Source organism: Lepidochelys kempii, chromosome 10 (assembly GCF_965140285.1).
Source record: "Lepidochelys kempii isolate rLepKem1 chromosome 10, rLepKem1.hap1, whole genome shotgun sequence".
Classification (NCBI taxonomy): domain Eukaryota; kingdom Metazoa; phylum Chordata; order Testudines; family Cheloniidae; genus Lepidochelys; species Lepidochelys kempii.
In genome coordinates, this window is record NC_136389.1 from 36,231,306 (window position 1) to 36,250,302 (window position 18,997).

Genomic DNA, 18,997 nt, shown 5'->3' on the forward strand with positions numbered 1-18,997 from the left:
CAAACAATGCTTTCCTAATAAATAAACCCAGATAAACGTTTGGTGGTGGCAGTGGAAGTCCAAGGGCAAAGGGTAAAATAATTTGTACCTTGGGGAAGTTTTAACCTAAGCTGGTAAGAATAAGCTTAGGAGGTTTTCATGCAGGTCCCCACATCTGTACCCTAGAGTTCAGAGTGGGGAAGGAACCTTGACACAAACCAACTGTGCTTCATCAGCAGGGAAGCTGACTAGCAGGACTGGTAGCTGGGCCTGAGACTGCTTAAAGGACCATCCCCCTTCCTCTCCTTGCCACTTGGTCAGGTCTGCAGCAGGGAGTGGGATCTGGGTCTTGAGACACCTTCGGAGATGAGCTTCCAGCCTTGCTGCGGATCTTCCTGAATTTGCTGACAAGCAAGTCCCAGCCTTGAGAATCGGGAGACTTGGCAGGCTGAGACTGCTGGTAATGAGAAGCACACCCCCTAGAATCCAGGGCACTATTCAGAGAACGCTAGGGCTGGTACTAAATTGGAGCAACAGCAGTAGGTCTCTCAACCTCTCCCGTGCTGTGGGGAGTGAGGCATATACTCTCCAATGTCACCTCCTTAGTTCCGAGACAGTAATTAATTAGCAAAACTTTATTATTAAGATTTATGCTGTGGGTCTGTAACAGCTGGATGCCAAACACTCCTCTCCCCCACAACCCCAGAGCTACTTAGAAAGGTTCTGAAGGTTATACCATTTTTGGTGTAGGCTTAGCACACAGGGTATCAGGTCTTCAAGAGAGAATCCAGTGCATTCAGACAGCTGGCTGTTCCAAGGATGTGCTGGAGAAGGGAATAAGTACATTAGCACCTAAAACTCCATACTGCAGAAATAAAGCAGATCTTACATAAGATCATGCCAGCAGATAATCCATCTGAAATTCAGAATCAATTGTCGGGCTCCAACAACAGCTGCAGGTGCCAGAACTAGAGAGATTCCTAGCTGTGTAATCTAGTCCGTAGCATCGCTAGTAAAAATTCTGTGGGCATTTCTTAAACCCAAGTCTTGTGATAACGCTTGAGCTCGACACAGCAATTACTGGAGAAAAGGACCAAGCCCACCCCATCCTTCTGAAGCGTCTTATCTTTAACATGACTGAGGCAAGCTGGCACAAGTAGATACCTTGGTGCTAAAGCAGAAAGATTGCTATCCAGAGGGACAGCATGGATGAACATGCTACATTGCAGTTCCTGCAGGTCCAGTTATGAAATGATTAGCAGCAACCTGTTCCTTACCTTGCCTGTGCAGTATCTTAGCCAGTAGTAGTGCTGCAGCAGCCAGATTGGCAGGGGAATACACACAGAGACCTGTGTTCAATAGTGAGAGTTCACAGATAAAGCTGTACAGGTGAAGCGTTCGCCTCTCCAGAGGGATTATGGTCAGTAGCACTTCTTTGTAATCCACAACAGTAGGAATCTAACACATAAGGGAGAACACAGAGTTTGGCAAAACTCCGACACAACGAAGCACCAAACACAGAATGGAATTGTTCCCAGATGACCATCCCTTTTCATGGCTTCTTATTACCCCGGTGGTATCAAGATGTTTCCCAGACACTAAGGCAGGAATGCATGAGATCTCTGGACTTGGTCCCAAGGGGGTTAAATTTAACTTCCTACAGTGCAATCACATCAAGTACTTGTAGGTACAGAATTACATACAAACAATCCTCAAACATCTCACCCAAATGAAGAACCCAGTCACCAAAGCAGCAAAGGATGCTGGTTCAGAGGAAACCAGTAACACCCAAAACAACATGCCTAGTCTACAGAGAAGCGGAAGAAGGATCCACATCTCACCACTCAGTAATAGCAACTCTCCATAACTTAGCAAAGGACAGCCAGGAAGGTAAGCATCCCACCCCCTTGGTTTTCCAAACTTACCCTTATCTTGCCTTCCAGGGCAGAGATGATCTCCCCCATCATCCGGACCAGATCTTCATATTTGTATGTGTTGTCTGTTAGCCACACAGCTTCCCGTATTGTCAAGATCTCTTTGCTGATGAAGCTGCAATATTAAAGATGGTTAGCACTCAGGCCCAAGGCAGAGCCACACACACAGTGTTTGGTTGCATGCAGATATCCATGGATAGCCTATGCTATGGAGACACCTGCACAAGCGAGGAGAAGGAGAAGTTAGTACAGATTAGGAAGACACCAGATAGAGTCATGTTGAGAGTGTCAGGTGTTCCCACAAGACGATGCCCTGTCCATGGCACCTTTAACCTGGGCCTGCACCTTTATTATATCACTGACTAGAAGGCCTAGATCCTGCAGCAGTTTTCACAGGTGTAATTCTCCCAGAAAGGCTGCAGAACCAGTAACCAGACCTATTCCTTGTGCCTGGAATTCAGTCTCCTGTGACTGGCAGCATCTCTGTTTAAACCCTAGAGACTTTGAAATAGCAGAAGTAGCGGAATTAGTCCCACATAAAACACTAGGCCGGGAACACAATACTTCTGTGCCACAAAGACTTGTTATTAAAACTGCATGAACACAGACATAGGTACAGATCTGCTTTTCTGAGTTACTTATGGCAGATGGGCTGATCAGAATGATAGTGCTGACCTGCTTTCTAGTAGGATTTCTGATGTTAATCATCTACTCTACACAGAAGACAGCACTTCACGTATGGAGAGCTCCAGCCCCTTCAGCACATTTAAATAAGTGTTCAGGTGGCAGCAGCACCACTTTGTATCTCATTTGGAAATATTAAGAGCAACATTCAAAGGGAAGTCACTGTGTAAAGGGATAAGGAAGGCCTGTTACTAGTGCAGCGGAGAAAGCAGAACATGATAGCTAAATGCTGAGTTCGTATCACTGATGCACATCAGTCATCAAAACTCACCGTGTACAAATGACCATGCACGCGATTCCCAAAAGCTGGAGCCGGGCCCGGGATACAGGTCTCAGCTTCAAGTACCGATCCACGCACCCCACTGTCATATGAAGACAAAGACTGGAGAAATCCTTCATGGTGGCCACTTCTACCAGCCAGTCAATCAGGATGTACCTAGATAGGAGATAAAAATCAAATGATCCCCTAGGTAAGAAGCCATCCAGACCTGTGCTAAGTGACAGCTATAACACCAGAGACTCTCCACACATATCAAGACTTATCCTTTCAAAAGTTACTAGCCAACAAAACATTGAACATCAAAACAAGACTTCAGTAAAATGTCCTGTTGCATCTAGGTAATAGGACAGATACTTGAGTCAAACTGCGGGCTGATGGACCATGGTAGGTGTTTTTTAGGCAGACTGGCAAATTAATGCAGATTGAAAGTAAAAAAGACATCTTAAAATATGAACTTATCAAAATAAGTGTCACTGTCATTCTGGGTCTATCCAGGGACACTGTGCAATGACCTGTAGCTCACAAAAGTTTGTTACTCTCTAAGGTGCTACAAGTCCTCCTTTTCTTTTTGCAATTAGTGACATTCACAAAATACAAACTTTTCTGCATTGCACTTCACTGCTCGTGTCCCAGAACTAACTCCACAAAGAGCTTCATGATCTAGTAGGTCGCATCTCATTCCAGACAGAACTATAACAAGCACAATGAAACAGTAGCAGCCTTTCCTGCCATGTCATAGACACACTTCTTTGCCAAAGACCTGGCTGCTGAGCTTGCCTTTACCTCATTGTTTCATTCATTCCCTTCTGCACAGTGAAGATGCTTTGCTTTCTGACAGAAAGGGAGGCCTGGAAGAGCTGAGACACCATCTCATTGGAGGCTTTTGCTTCTAATCCTAGCTGGTTTCCATTCCCACAAGCTTTGGCTAAAGATATCTACAGCAGACAGACAAGAGGTGAAATGTAAATAGCAAGTGAGATATTTTCCATTTGGACAGAGAAACAAAATTTGAACTGAAATCCTGGGAGAACTCATGTCATTTTTACATTCAAAATGAAATGAAACCTAGCTTATGGGACCCGCTCCAGAGATATTAAGAACAAACAGTTATTTTTCAAAGCTGGCAGAACTCTGGTACACAATGTGTGTTGAGTATTTTGGGACAGGCTCTTCAGACTAAAGATTGCTTACTAAAGATGAGCCCTTGCTCAGATTTCTTTATGCAAGTGCAGTATTTTCAGAAGAGATTACCTTGCAGAGTACATTTAAGTAAGTGTTTTCTGAGAAGAGTTTTAGCTGCTGTTCCTAATGGCCAGCGACTGGATCCATGTTTAAGCACACTCCCATGTCTTTCTACGCCAGTGTGGACAGGGCCGTGCAAAAAACAATGTCTTGGCGTCACTAGTGGAAGTCTTACCTGGGCTTCCCAGCAACCCTTTGCTGCATAGTCCCTTAGTTTCCTGAGGCTCTGAAGGTATCTGCCGGGATCTGACATCTAGAGAAAAGGAATATGAACAGCATAAGAAGGTATTGCCCCTTTTGTCCAGGGGAGATAAGCACTTGGTTCGATGTTTATGAAGGCTGGAGTACTCCTACTATCCAACGGCATCACTTCTCTATCTCTTCTGCCCTTTGTGGGAAAATCCTCACACAACAGTCAGTCTCTTTCTCTTAAGGATGATCCTGGGTTGAAGGAATTGGATGGGGACTGAAGAGATCAGAGTTCAATTCTCAGTTGGGCCACAGACATCCAGTGTGACCTTGGGCAAGTCACTTAACCTCTCTGTGTTTATCTTCCCAATCTGTAAAATGGAGATACTACTTCCTCTGTCACCATTTATCCATCTTGTCTATTTAGATTGTAAGCTGTCTCTTGCTGGCTGTATATACAGCACTTAACACAACAGAGCTCTATTCTTGGTTGGGGACTCTTGGTGCCACTGTAATAGAGGTGAAAAGATCATTTTAAGAGCCAAGTGTACTCACAGCAGCTCTTCTGTTACTTTCCCAGAGGCGGTAGGAGCTGTTTAGGCAACCCTGCTTCGAAGACTCTTCAAACATTTCAAGGGCTTCTTTCCTTTTTTCTTCATCCTGAAAATAAAAAGGTCAAATGTTATTTATGGTTCATACCCAGTCAGCCCCACAAGCCCCAGAGACTCTGAGTGGTACAGAACATCCTCAGATTGAAAGCTACAGTACAGAATCAATCCATTACCATCAGGAACATCCTTCAAATGTTCAAGATGGTTTCCTGGACCACTGCAGGCACGGTCTTTAGAGACCCTGGCTTACGAGTTACTTCGCAGCTTTCTTCAGGTAGTCAAAAGCAATTTAGGCTTCCTGGTGGCCAGCATGCCCCTTCCTTTGGTACCCAGCGTGACAGGTCTCAAAAGGATGATACCTGGCATCGTATACTGCAAGCACAACTACTTTCAACTCATTAAAAAAAACAAACAAACAAAAAAACAACATGGGGGCAGATACTCAGTTGATGTAAACTGGCACAGTTCCACTGAAGTCAACAGAGCTGCACAAGTTTACTTCAGCAGAAAATGTGGCCCAGGATTTAATCCATAGCGAAGCTTAATTAGATTTCAAATTGACTTTCCCTTTAAATAGAAAAGGCCTTCACAGACTCTCTCACACTGGGGGAAACCAAGAACAATTGGTTTGATCTCACATGAAGATAATAACACAACTCATCTAACATTTGAAAAGTCACAGGGGAAATTTGTATTGTAAAATTGTACCTTTAGAATTCCCAAAGCAATCAGTGGGAAATGAACACTACTCACCTCAAAGAGACTTAAAACCTTAGCCAAGCAGTGGAGAATAGAGCCTTTCTGGGCCTAAAAAAATAGTTTTAAAACTGCACATTATTAAAGAGAACCACAAAATGAAAGAGACTTCTTCAAAATAGTCCCAGGCTAGAGCTTTGTTTGCCCTTGGCCTTTCATGGACCGACCATTTCCTCCCCCCTCAGTATTTCTTCACTTTTGAGATAGAAATTAACCTGGCAGAACAATCAGTTACAATCCTTTGACAGCTATCAAGCAGTGCTTCTCCTACATACAATTTTGCTCTGTATTAAATTAAATTTTTAAACAATGGTTAAACAGCTATAAATCAATGGCATGAGAACAAGATACTCCTTGGAGAAACTGAAATGTAATTGTGCAAATTGCTGGGTGGATGTGCTGCCCTGCCCTAAAGCCACTGACAGAAAGAGCACCACTTACTTTCTGCAACTGACACTCTGCTTTGAGGCTCTCATAGACTACAGCTTTACAACAGCTCCCGCTCACAGACCATGGGGGACGAATAAAGAGCCAGATAAAGGGGGCTGCCCAGACATTCAGACGCTCGGTCAGGCTGAAGAAATGAGATGCCTTTAACCCATTCACTTCTGCACGACCCTCATCGGAGATGGATACTGAATAAGTGAAACAGATGCTTTAAAGAGGGAACAGAAGCTAATTCATAATATCTGCCTGGAATTAAATAGGGCCACAGTACAACAGTTAGCAGGATGGTTTCACAGAAATGGTAACAGGTTGCAGAAGGAGGACTGAATAGTGCCTCTGCTTGGTTCAGTGTGAACCTTTTAACTGGCAAAATGACCCAACCAAATTTGACTGGAGGCTTCCAAAGCCTAACTTCAAGAGCTGCTAACAGTGTGATTCAAACACATCCACATTTCAGCTAGAAGTGGAATCCATTAGTGCTGTTTAGAGGTTTACTGTAGCATAATGGCATTTTAGCCCCAGAATTTCAATAGCCAGGGAAATGCTCGCAGTGCCATTGGCAGCTATCATAGAAAAGGCACAATGGTATACAAGACCTTGCCACATACTCAGAAATGACAGGGCAAAACAATCTTATAACATGGGCAGAAAAAAACCCAAACATCCATAAAATAGTAGGGATAAAGATTAGCATGTTGCAGATAAAAAGAATCCAAGCTTATTGATCAGACTTCACTATAAAATTTCTTTGTTCTTTTGAATAGAACCACACCCTCCACCATCATTTCCCTCTGCTCCACAGCACGTGCTTTCACACTTACAGCCTTCGTTGTACAGGTATGCTATACCCAGCTTCACAGCAGCTTCAAAGTTACCCCTTTCAGCAGCCCTAAATAAGAGTACAAAAAGGTAACTCAGTGGGCATCTGAATCATTTGAAGATTCCAGTGCAGCAGGAGACCTTGCTTCCATGTTCATTTCTACTAGATGGCCACAGCTCCAGAATGCAGCTGAGGAATTCAGAACTTGCACCTCTGAAGCACATAGGATGGTTACACAGGCACCAGACAGATTCAGCTCTTACGTTCTGCCTCTGCCAACACCCATACACACCTTTTTGAGATAGTGTCTTTATTCTTTCAAAGTACAGTCATTTGCTTGCAACTTTAGGTTTTTAAACTCATTTTGAAATATGGAGAGAGTTCAAATATTAGTCTTAAATTCTTTAAAAAACACAGTTGTGCAGCCTTTCGGTCCACATTTCTGGCTTATACATTACATTTATACAGTAGCAATACTTTTAGCTTATGCAGTACATTCCATCAGGGGATTGTAAAGCACTTTGTAGACACAGCATCCATTTACATTCCAAATATAACTATGACCCCTGCTCCGCTTAACAAGACATTTCCAATCTGAAGTGTAGACAGGAAACTAAGAGTACTCTTAATCAAATTAAGGGGAAGAGTTTCAACGGCAGAAAAGGCAGTTAGGTGTCCAACTCTCATTGAAAGTTAATGGGAAATGGGTACCTAGTTTTCCTCTGCACCTTTGAAAGTCTCCCCTAATGCATAGACCATGCTTGGATTCCTATACATTACCTTTCAAACATCTTCAGATTGTTTGGAGAAGGCCATACTTCTTGAAAACTTGCACATGCCCAAACACTAGCATGATTATCTACAAGGTACTTAAGATGAGAGTGCACCTAGAGGGAAAAATACAGAAGTACATTATTACAACATATAGGAATCCACCGAAAAATCCTTCTTGTGGTCTACTGTTATAGCCATATTAACATGGCACAGGTAGACTTTTGTACAACTATTGTTCCACTTTATTTACGTTAATTAAATTAGATTAGACAAAAGTAAATTTTGGAAAATAAGATAAGCATTCTTAACCGAACCAAACTGGTCAGAATGATTTGTCAGGATAGCTCCCTCTGGAAAATTTAAACAAAACACTCATATACTGCTGCTAATCCTCAATCTTGAGAGGTTTAGCAACGAAACTGCTACCACAATGGCAGAGATCTGAAGGAAAACTGAAGGAATACATACAGTAGTTAGATTTGCTCTGCCATGAGGATCCAGCCTTCCCTGTGTCCAGTCCTGCCATTGGGAGTCAGGGCATCACACTGACAGAGGTAAACCCCATCCCGTTACAGGGGTGAAGTGGGTTAGCAGACTCACAGCTCGGATGGAGAGGATATCCTCAGCAGGAAGGCCTTTCAGAACATGAAACAGAACATCTTCAGGGAGACTCAGTAATGTCAGGACACGAGGCCGTTTTCTTACCCTTCGTTTTGAAGGGAAAGAAAAACACCTGGAACATCTACAGTGGATTACTAGAAAAAACAAAAAGCCCAGACATCTCAGTTAGTGAAAGAGCACTGTCAAGTCGAAATTTCAGGACAAAAGACAACAGCTGTAAAGAATACTAGTCCGTATATTAACATGAAAATGATTGCTGTTACTGAGCCTGCTCTACTGCAGCACAAATTATGTTGTTTCTTCAATGAAATGGAAAGTAAAAAAGAATTCTAGGCTCTGATACGATAGCAAATCAATTGCACAGTCATATAGAAAAGGGGATCACTAACCAACTAAAGTAAAAATACTTAAATTGACAGGGCCAAAAGAGATCACTTGGGCCATTCAGCCCAACATCCTCCATTGTGCAAACTTCCTCCATATGTAATTCCCATTCATGCAGTATTTAATGTGCTGGAGTAACATCAGTGATGTGGACAGTCGCCTTAATTTTTTTCCCCTGTCAATATTTTCCTATCCCTTTCCATGGCCTCTTGTCACTGCCCCTTGAAATACCATCTTCAGAGATTCAAGTCCTTCCTTCATGCATTTGTTCCTTGTGATATTTAGACTAGTGCCTGGTCTATATATATTCTAGTCCCTTACTTGCTCCTCCTAAGGAGGGACAGGAAAGTTCACCCTGCACCTGCTAGCGAAAGGACTAAGTTAGCTAGAGAGAGGGCTCACTAGAGAGATTCAGGGGCAATACTCTAGTGAGAAGCCCAGTAGTGCTCCCACTTGCTGGGAAGGGCGAGGTGTCCAGATTTCTGCTGAGAAGCTGGCCCTGGATTCTGCTCAGGAACTCCATCTTTTGCATCAGTCTGAGTAGTAGGTGTCAGAAATTTGAAGCACCCTGACCTGCTAGAAGGGAAAAGGATCTCTCTTACCTTAAGCCCTGAACTACATGAAAGGGATCCCTCACCACCACATAGCTTTCTTTTGGGATTTTCCTCCCCAGCAAACAGCCCCAGTACCTGCTGTGGCTGCTGCTCAGAGATTTGCCAAGCAGCAGCAGAGTGAAAATGACATGAATCTTGTCAATTTCACTGCTGCCCACTCTGAAGAGCAGCAGGGACCAGAGACTTGCCAGTTTCATTGACAAGGCTCTGTGCAGCAGACAAAGCAAGTCTGTTTGCTCTGCGCTGGGTCACATTTGGAAAGTTATCTTTGCAGCCATAAAGGCTAGAAACACACATATATCCCCCCACTTTTCTGCAAATTGATGGATTAGGGCTGTTGTTCTTACCATGGAACATTTCCCACTTGGCAATGTCAGGTGTATTTTTCAAATCCAGTTTGTAGGTCTTTTTATTCAATGATAGTTTAGCCAGGAAGTCTAATTAGCTGGGTTTTCTTCTAGCTCAGTCATGAAAAATATGGGTCCCACTAGGGATCCCAGTGATATTCCACTTGCGGAATTAATGATTTTCCTTGTCCCCTGTTCTATCAGTTAATTTCCAATCCATGGTATTAAAAAAAAGTTTTAAAATAAGTGTAAATTTACAGAACAATGAAAGTCAGAAAGGTAATATAACAAGTGTACCAAACCACAAACAAATCATACATGAAATTAAATAAATAAAAATAAAGCAGCTGCAGGGACTTGATCATTTTTAATTATAGCACCACAGGCACTAGCTAAGCTAAAGATAGTCCCCACAACTGGGTATTTCCCAATGCACGTTTGTAAGTATCTGTCTAGGCAAAAAAAGCAATGGGCCACCTAGAATATCCTTTTATGCCAAAATGAATATGGAACTCTTTGGAGTTTCCAGGATCAACAATTAAACAAGCTACTATTCTAACTGAATGCCCCATTCTCCCCCAGGTAGCCCTTGGCTTACCTATTAGTTACCTTTGACTAAAGGATGATATCCACGTAATTAAGGGCAATTCTGACATGCACAAGTCACCAGACTATTATTCTCATAGGTGTTCCTTTCCCCACCATCCCCAATTTCAGCAAGAGAACTACTGCAATATAAGAGGCAATGCATTTCTAGACTGGCAGGCCAATTAAGCCTGTATTCAGAACTGAAACTGACGAAACAGCCCAGGAAATTGAAGTAAGACTAGATGGCGGACAGTTCAGCTCTCGTAGCCCAGAATTTATATTAGGATGGCTTTACTTTAAAATGACCCCATATACTACAAACATATCTATATTGTGTACACAAGCTGCATTTCTAATATTTTAAATTCAGGTGCTGATTAAGTAACTGAAGCATTCCAAAGTACATTTGGCAAACAAAGATAGTGTATTATAGAAGCAGGTCTGCTAGTGTTATGTACCCCATAGAACCAGAACATATTAAACTTGGGTGAAGTATTCAAATTCTGTCCCATTAATGCAGAAAGTGTAATTTAAAAAATCATTCCTTTTAAAATAAACCTGCCTTCAGCAAAATATTCTTCTCGATAAACCCATTTATAGTTTTTGGCAAAAAAAAAAAAATTCAATGTCATTAGATGATCTCCCTAAATAGGCAGAGTGCACAGACCATAAAAAAGCAAGTTTTGTCTGCTCAGAACATAGGAGTCCTTAGCACTTCTGTAAAAGTAGGGGAGCTTGCCCCCATGACTTAGACCATATATTCTCTCTCTTCCCTCCATAAATGTGCTAGTTAGCTGCTACCCTCAACCCAGAGAAAGCCATATTAAATTAGCAATGAATATTGCAGTTTGTAAAGCATTTTGGTGTCCTGCATGATAAAAGGCACTCCAGAAATATAAGCTATTATTACATTAAACAACTAGAATTATATTTGGGCATGAAAGAGTGAGGTGCTGCTTAGATGTCATATTTCAATGTTAGATTTTACTGTCATGGCAAAGATAAAATCTTGATAAAAGGAGACTTCTGTTTAAAAGCAGTAAACTGCAATCCTCTCGTCTGATTTCTAGTCCTGTGACTAGCCTGAAATATCAAAAATCTCTCATTTTGAATTAAGTTTTTAAGTATTTTTATTAAAGTCTCTCCTTTTGATGAGGCAATTTTACAAAGTGTATATTTCAATAATTTACATTTCATTCATTCAAACACCCTGCCTTTCTGAAACAAAAATCTCATCTGCTCCTTGAAAAGCCTGCAGCCTCTCCTCCATTTTATAATTATAACCTTACTTTATAATTTAAGTGAAACTCTTTGCGCCGATGAGAAACCCGAAGTGGCCAAGACAAGACTGGTAGCTTTTTTCTAATGTCCTGGGTGCCCATGCAGGAGCCCCGAGTGAGTCCCCTCCCCCTGCAGGCAGGTCCTGTCCCACTATAGGCTCGGTTGATTTTTAAATCCACCCGCCTAAACCAGTGGGGCTCCCTCTCTTTTAGATTTTATTTTTAAATTCCAAACACATCCTCTGAACACAGGGGGAGAAGTAAAAAGGAAAATTAGGAGGTGCCACGGCCAGATACGGTCTGAGGAAAGTGGAAGGGAAGGTTGCAGGGGTTTAAGCCCATCTGATGTTGAGGGAAGTTGGTAGGATCCTGGCAGGGGTATTTCAGACATTTCACGGCCCTCCTGCGTCAGGTCTTAGAATGTAGCATCTGAGGCTTAGAGGATCATCCAACAGAGAGGGAGCATTTATCCATCCCAGGGATCCCCACGGACCCCGCCAGAAATTAGACAACCGAGCCGGCAGAGCCCCCGCCCTGGGCTTAACCCTCCCCAAACCCCACATGAGGAGTATTGAGTTCTGCCAGAACAGGGGCTGGAGCCCCCTAGCCACTGGCTGGCAACGCACCTTCTGCAGGATCCTCCATACTCCGCCCCCCCAACCGCAGAGGGCCCCCACTCCCCAGAAGGACCCCCCCACAGGGCCCCATCCCCCCTACACTGACCACAGAGGGACCCCAACTCCCCACAGAGGCCCCAACCCGCCCAGGGGCGTGGAGGACGCTCACCGCCCACTTTCATTCCTGCCCCTCCACGCTGCGGTGCGAATCCCCAGGGAGCCGAGCTGTCACCAGCCACCACCGCACCCGCGAGCCGGCCAGGTCCAAATGAGCCCAGGTCCCGGCCCTGGGGGCCGGGGCGGAGAAAGAGGGGGCGGGGCGGGGCTCCAACTGAGCCCCGCCCCCATGCCGTTGGGCCCCGCTCCCCGGTATCAATGCGGGTCAGGGAGAGAGCGAGGAAGGAAGCTCCACCCAGGATCCGCCCCTTCGGGCTAGGCCACGCCCATAGCGTGCCGGATATCCGCTTCTCCACTCTGCGCGGGCCTTGCCACCAGGGAAAGGCTCCGCCCACCAGCCGCGCGCACTTTTTTTCAAACCCAGCTGGAGCTGTCACTGGTCGGTCTGCTGACAGGGCGGGGATATCGTGGCCGCGGCCCCGCCCTCCGCTCTGTCATTGGGCGCTCAGGATGCGAATTCGAATCGGGGCGGTTGGTGGCTCGCGCTTGTAGCTCGCTGGAATTGGGGGGCAGAGCTCTCAGGGACACCGTCCGACCGGAACTTCTACATCGCCTGCGGCGGCCTCCCCCCCCCCCAGCGCCGGCCGGTGCAGTGCGGGAAACGGCTCCCTGTGGGACTTGCAACCTGCAGCAGTTACCCGTATGTAAGGGGCTGCAAAAACTGCTCTCTGATGTAATTGGCTGCCAGTAGCAGGCCAGCCGTGTCCCCCCCCGCGCGGCGTGTGAGTGGGGGCGCGTGGCCCCCTTGCCCCGAGGAGCCCCTGCGGGAAGCGTTGGGGGGTCGGGAGGACAGGCGCGGTGGGAAAGGCTGGGAATCGGGGGAGCCGAGCCTGCGGGGAAGCACAGAGCCCCGCTGGCAGTGAGGAAGGCCGCAGAAACCCGGGAAGCGAGGCCGCGTGCCCGCCCTCCCTGGAGGGGGAAGGGGCTTTGCTGGTCGGCCCTTGGAGACACTGGCGGGTCTCTCCCCCAAGCAGAAGAGCTCTGAGTGGGGCGGGGTGGGGACAACGGTGTGACCCTTTTGCCAGGGGGAGCTGGCAGCAACAAGGGCCTGGCTCAATATTCAGGGCTCCCTCTTAACAATACAGCACAGAACCGGCCTGAGCCCTCACCCAGTAATCTGGGGAAATTAAGCACCACCCCAGCTGCCTCTGAGAGGCAATACTTCCCCCAGGCAAACACTGAGTCTCTGTATAGCAGAGAAAACATTTAATAAAAAGAGGAAAGGAGCCTGGCATTAATTTGGGGAAATGCCACAACCATGATTCAAACACATCTGACCATGAGCAAAACTCCTGTCCCAGAGTCCACGGGGCAGTGTCCTTTTGCCTCCCTTTCTCACCTTGTGGTGTTTAAATCCAACAAATGTTCCTTTAACACGCCAGTCCCCTCTCCCTTAGCAGAGACTCAGTGGTGCATTCACATGAGTTTATCTCCCTCCCAGAAAGCGGGGCAGGAGAAGAAACATTGAGCAATGACACCTCAACTGGCTTATAGTTGCCACCATTCACTCCATCATGCCATCATCTGCTCAAGTCACCTATGGCCCTGCAGTGTTACTTCTGCTGCCACCTCACCTGCCTCTCTACGGGGACCTATGTGAGTTGGTCTCTTGAGGTTCCACCCAGCTCGTGCAGGCTGGGTAATATTCCCCCCCAGGAGTCCTGTCCCTCAGCAGGTCTAAGCACTTAGACCTGATTATCGGTGATTTCAGCTCCAGTGATCACTTAAGACTCTGAATAGGGCCTGATCAGCTCTATCTTTAAACAGGGAAAAGGGGCAGGTCAAGTCATGCCTATAACTCTTACATAAAGCCTACACTACCGTCTTCTACCCAGCTCTGGCATCGGAATTCCCTTAAAATTAAATTTAAAAACCGTATGCTTTCATGAATTAATTTGATGTTGGTGAAAAGTTCTAGATTGATAACCTTCACTGGCAGGTCTCCAGAACAGGTTTTCCCAGGTGAGCAGGTTTCCCATGTTGCCTTTCCAACGTTTCTCACCCCTGACTCAGAAAGAACGCGTCTGGAATGATACAGGATCATTTGCCAAGACCTGTTCTGTCCTTGGCCTCTCTGCTGACACTTTCAACAAGAGGGTCAATTGCAGTGGTTCCTGAAATGGGGGTGCCCATCTAGATTGAGACTTCTGAACTCACCAGGTTGCTGAAGAGCCATCAGTCAATAATAAATGCTTTGCTCTTTTATATCACCCTCACCTGAGGAATTTAGATAGCATTACACATGTCATTAGTATCTCCATTTTACAGATGGGGAAAGTGAGACAGCGAAGCAGTTGATTTGTCTAAGGTTTCACAGCAAGTCTGGCAGTGCTGGAACTAGGACACTGCTCCACTGACCCTGCCAGTCCATGCTTCAATCAGCAGACTAGAGGTTTCCAAACTTACAAAATGAGAAGCACATCTTAATGAAGAGTTTATCTTGTGGATACATTTCTCCCACATGTGATCATTTGGATCCACCTCCCCTTCCTTTCAGAGTTGCATAACATCACTATGGCAAATACAGCAATTGCACGAAAAAGTAATATTGGGAAAGGAGTGAATGTATTTTTAGCTTTTAATGAGAAGTATTGTGTCCTTTTTGGAAAAAAAAGTTCATCACACTGTCAATATTTGTGCTCCATTTCATGTCCCCCCTCCTGCTGCTTTGTTTCAGCTAAAAACCAGTTGAGCCAGCACCATGTGACCAGACAGTTTTCTGCAAGCCACTAGCAAGAGCAGGGCAGGGAAATGTGGGGCAAAGGACATGTTGGATTCAGGGAGTGTGTTGTGACAGGGAAATGTGTGTGTGTAGAAGGGGGTACCAAGACTGGGAGGAAACAGAGAGGGAGAATATAGAGGCCAGAAGTGCATGGGGTAGGATAAGAGACATGATGCTGTTACTGGTACCAAAGCAGCTAAATTCAAAGGGTTGATTGTGTACAAAGCCAAAATATATTGTTCTTTTTTGACCTGAGATCTATCACCTGGGGACATCTGAAGGAGCATGTACCTCTTAAATGAGCATATGAGGCCTAATCCAAAGCCCACGGAAGTCCATGGGAGTCTCTCCATGGACTTCAGTGGGTTTGTGCTCAGGCCCACGAAGAGACAGGTCTGGAAAAAGCCACATTATTCACAGCAAAAATCCGCTCCTGGCTCTGTGTCTACTGTCGCTCTCTGCCTGCCATCTCCCACAGATGAGCCTGTCCTACTCCAAGAAAAGGAGTACTTGTGGCACCTTAGAGACTAACCAATTTATTTGAGCATAAGCTTTCATGGGCTACAGCCCACTTCATCGGATGCATAAAAGTGGAAAATGCAGTGAGGATGTTTTTATACACACAGATCATGAAAAAATGGGTGTTTATCACTTCAAAAGGTTTTCTCTCCCCCCACCCCACCCTCCTGCTGGTAATAGCTTATCTAAAGTGATCGCTCTCCTTACAATGTGTATGATAATCAAGGTGGGCCTTGATTTGTGCTGGAAATGGCCCACCTTGATTATCATACACATTGTAAGGAGAGGTTTCAGAGTAACAGCCGTGTTAGTCTGTATTCGCAAAAAGAAAAGGAGTACTTGTGGCACCTTAGAGACTAACCAATTTATTTGAGCATGAGCTTTCGTGAGCTACAGCTCACTTCATCGGATGCATGCCGTGGAAACTGCAGCAGACTTTATTTATACACAGAGAATATGAAAAAATACCTCCTCCCACCCCACTGTCCTGCTGGTAATAGCTTATCTAAAGTGATCATCAGGTGGGCCATTTCCAGCACAAATCCAGGTTTTCTCACCCTCCACCCCCCCACACAAATTCACTCTCCTGCTGGTGATAGCCCATCCAAAGTGACAACTCTTTACACAATGTGCATGATAATAAAGTTGGGCCATTTCCTGCACAAATCCAGGTTCTCTCACCCCCCTCCCAAAAACCACATACACAAACTCACTATCCTGCTGGTAATAGCTCATCCAAAGTGACCATTCTCCCTACAATGTGCATAATTAAGGTGGGCCATTTCCAGCACAAATCCAGGTTTTCTCACATCCCTCCCACCCCCATACACACACAAACTCACTCTCCTGCTGGTAATAGCTCATCCAAACTGACCACTCTCCAAGTTTAAATCCAAGTTAAACCAGAGCATGGGGGGGGGGGGTAGGAAAAAACAAGAGGAAATAGGCTACCTTGCATAATGACTTAGCCACTCCCAGTCTCTATTTAAGCCTAAATTAATAGTATCCAATTTGCAAATGAATTCCAATTCAGCAGTTTCTCGCTGGAGTCTGGATTTGAAGTTTTTTTGTTTTAAGATAGCGACCTTCATGTCTGTGATTGCGTGACCAGAGAGATTGAAGTGTTCTCCGACTGGTTTATGAATGTTATAATTCTTGACATCTGATTTGTGTCCATTTATTCTTTTACGTAGAGACTGTCCAGTTTGACCAATGTACATGGCAGAGGGGCATTGCTGGCACATGATGGCATATATCACATTGGTGGATGTGCAGGTATACGAGCCTCTGATAGTGTGGCTGATGTTATTAGGCCCTGTGATGGTGTCCCCTGAATAGATATGTGGGCACAATTGGCAACGGGCTTTGTTGCAAGGATAAGTTCCTGGGTTAGTGGTTCTGTAGTGTGGTATGTTGTTGTTGGTGAGTATTTGCTTCAGGTTGCGGGGCTGTCTGTAGGCAAGGACTGGCCTGTCTCCCAAGATTTGTGAGAGTGTTGGGTCATCCTTTAGGATAGGTTGTAGATCCTTAATAATGCGTTGGAGGGGTTGCAGTTGGGGGCTGAAGGTGACGGCTAGTGGCGTTCTGTTATTTTCTTTGTTAGGCCTGTCCTGTAGTAGGTAACTTCTGGGAACTCTCCTGGCTCTATCAATCTGTTTCTTTACTTCAGCAGGTGGGTATTGTAGTTGTAAGAAAGCTTGACAGAGATCTTGTAGGTGTTTGTCTCTGTCTGAGGGGTTGGAGCAAATGCGGTTGTATCGCAGAGCTTGGCTGTAGACGATGGATCGTGTGGTGTGGTCAGGGTGAAAGCTGGAGGCATGCAGGTAGGAATAGCGGTCAGTAGGTTTCCGGTATAGGGTGGTGTTTATGTGACCATTGTTTATTAGCACTGTAGTGTCCAGGAAGTGGATCTCTTGTGTGGACTGGACCAGGCTGAGGTTGGTGGTGGGATGGAAATTGTTGAAATCATGGTGGAATTCCTCAAGGGCTTCTTTTCCATGGGTCCAGATGATGAAGATGTCATCAATATAGCGCAAGTAGAGTAGGGGCTTTAGGGGACGAGAGCTGAGGAAGCGTTGTTCTAAATCAGCCATAAAAATGTTGGCATACTGTGGGGCCATGCGGGTACCCATAGCAGTGCCACTGATCTGAAGGTATACATTGTCCCCAAATGTGAAATAGTTATGGGTAAGCACAAAGTCACAAAGTTCAGCCACCAGGTTAGCCGTGACATTATCGGGGATAGTGTTCCTGACGGCTCTGTCCAAACTGAAAACCCCTCCAGCCCCTGCTCTGGCCTTTGTCCCTCTCCCAGGCAAGGAGACCATCCAATCTCTTTGTTCTCCAACATCTTTAGTTGGCACCTTGCGGAGAAGGGGTCCAGGTCATCAGGAGACAGGGTGTTGGCCATTCTCTGTGCAGACCACGGCACACCCCTGCCCTTCTAGGGCTCTGCAACAATCACACGACCTTATCCCACCACCTAGATACTTAAGAAATGCATAAGGGAAACTGAGGCATCTACACAGTATTCAGAGAAAATATTAAGAACATTCCCACATCTCTCACCCCTTGGAGACTGAACTGAGCGGGGTCACTCTAACCAGTGACCTGGGGAAGTTCAGGCCCCCTTTCTCCGGGAAAACGCATCAGCTATCACGTTGGCACTCCCCTTCACAGGGACCACCTCCATATCATAATTCTGCAGGAGCCAGGCTCCACCTCAGGAGACTGGCATTGGCTCCTTTCATCTGGTGTAGCCAGGTCAGGGAAGAGTGGTCAGTGTACACAGTGAAGTGTCTCCCAAATAGATATGGCTGTAGTTCTTAAGGGCCTACACCATAGCCAGGCATTCCTTCTCTATGGCTGTGTAGTTTTGCTCCCGAGATAACAACTTCGGGGATGTCTCTCCCCATTTTCATTAGCCTGCATTAACACTGCACCCAGCCCTGTGTCTGAGGTGTCGGTGGATACCATAAAGGGCTTGTCAAAGTCTGGGGTTACCAGAACTGGGCCACTGACCAGAGCCTCCTTCAGCACACAGAGAGCCCTCTGGCATTGTTCGGTCCAGGCCACCTTGTCTGGGTTCCCCTTCTTGCATAGCTCTGTGGTGGGGATGGCTATGGAGCTAAAGTGTGGCACAAATCTTTGATAATACCCCGCCATTCCAATAAAGGCTTAGACCTCCTTTTTGGTTTGCGGAGCGGGCCAGTCTCTGATTGCCTCCACCTTGGCTGGTTCTGGCTTTAGGCAGCTGCTCCCCATCCGGTGGCCCAGGTAAGATATATCGGCCATCCCCACCTAGCACTTCTCAGCTTTTATGGTCAGCCCAGCCTCCTGGAGTCGGTCCAGCACTTGTTTAAGCTGGGACACATGGTCCTCCCAGGTCTGGCTAAAGACACAGATGTCATCA

General features: G+C 45.7%; 1 protein-coding gene across 7 annotated transcripts in view; it reads right to left on the reverse strand.

The window, feature by feature from the left end:
- Window positions 1-12,523, reverse strand: part of CCNF (cyclin F) — a 29,231-nt gene extending 16,708 nt beyond the window's left edge. For 4 of the 7 annotated variants that reach the window (XM_073362885.2, XM_073362884.2, XM_073362881.2 and 1 more), the window contains exons 1-13: window positions 12,337-12,523; window positions 8,317-8,471; window positions 7,723-7,829; window positions 6,944-7,011; window positions 6,117-6,310; window positions 5,673-5,726; window positions 4,864-4,968; window positions 4,295-4,372; window positions 3,661-3,812; window positions 2,869-3,033; window positions 1,905-2,028; window positions 1,257-1,437; window positions 716-803 (exon numbers count right to left, since the gene is read on the reverse strand). In XM_073362885.2, coding sequence (XP_073218986.1) covers window positions 716-803; window positions 1,257-1,437; window positions 1,905-2,028; window positions 2,869-3,033; window positions 3,661-3,812; window positions 4,295-4,372; window positions 4,864-4,968; window positions 5,673-5,726; window positions 6,117-6,310; window positions 6,944-7,011; window positions 7,723-7,829; window positions 8,317-8,471; window positions 12,337-12,349 — 1,484 coding nt within the window. In that variant the 5' untranslated portion in view covers window positions 12,350-12,523. Of the gene's footprint in view, window positions 1-715; window positions 804-1,256; window positions 1,438-1,904; window positions 2,029-2,868; window positions 3,034-3,660; window positions 3,813-4,294; window positions 4,373-4,863; window positions 4,969-5,672; window positions 5,727-6,116; window positions 6,311-6,943; window positions 7,012-7,722; window positions 7,830-8,184; window positions 8,472-12,336 lie in introns of those variants that run through there. The other 3 variants (XM_073362880.2, XM_073362883.2, XM_073362882.2) reach the window with 3 other exon arrangements.
- Window positions 12,524-18,997: the final 6,474 nt, after the last annotated feature.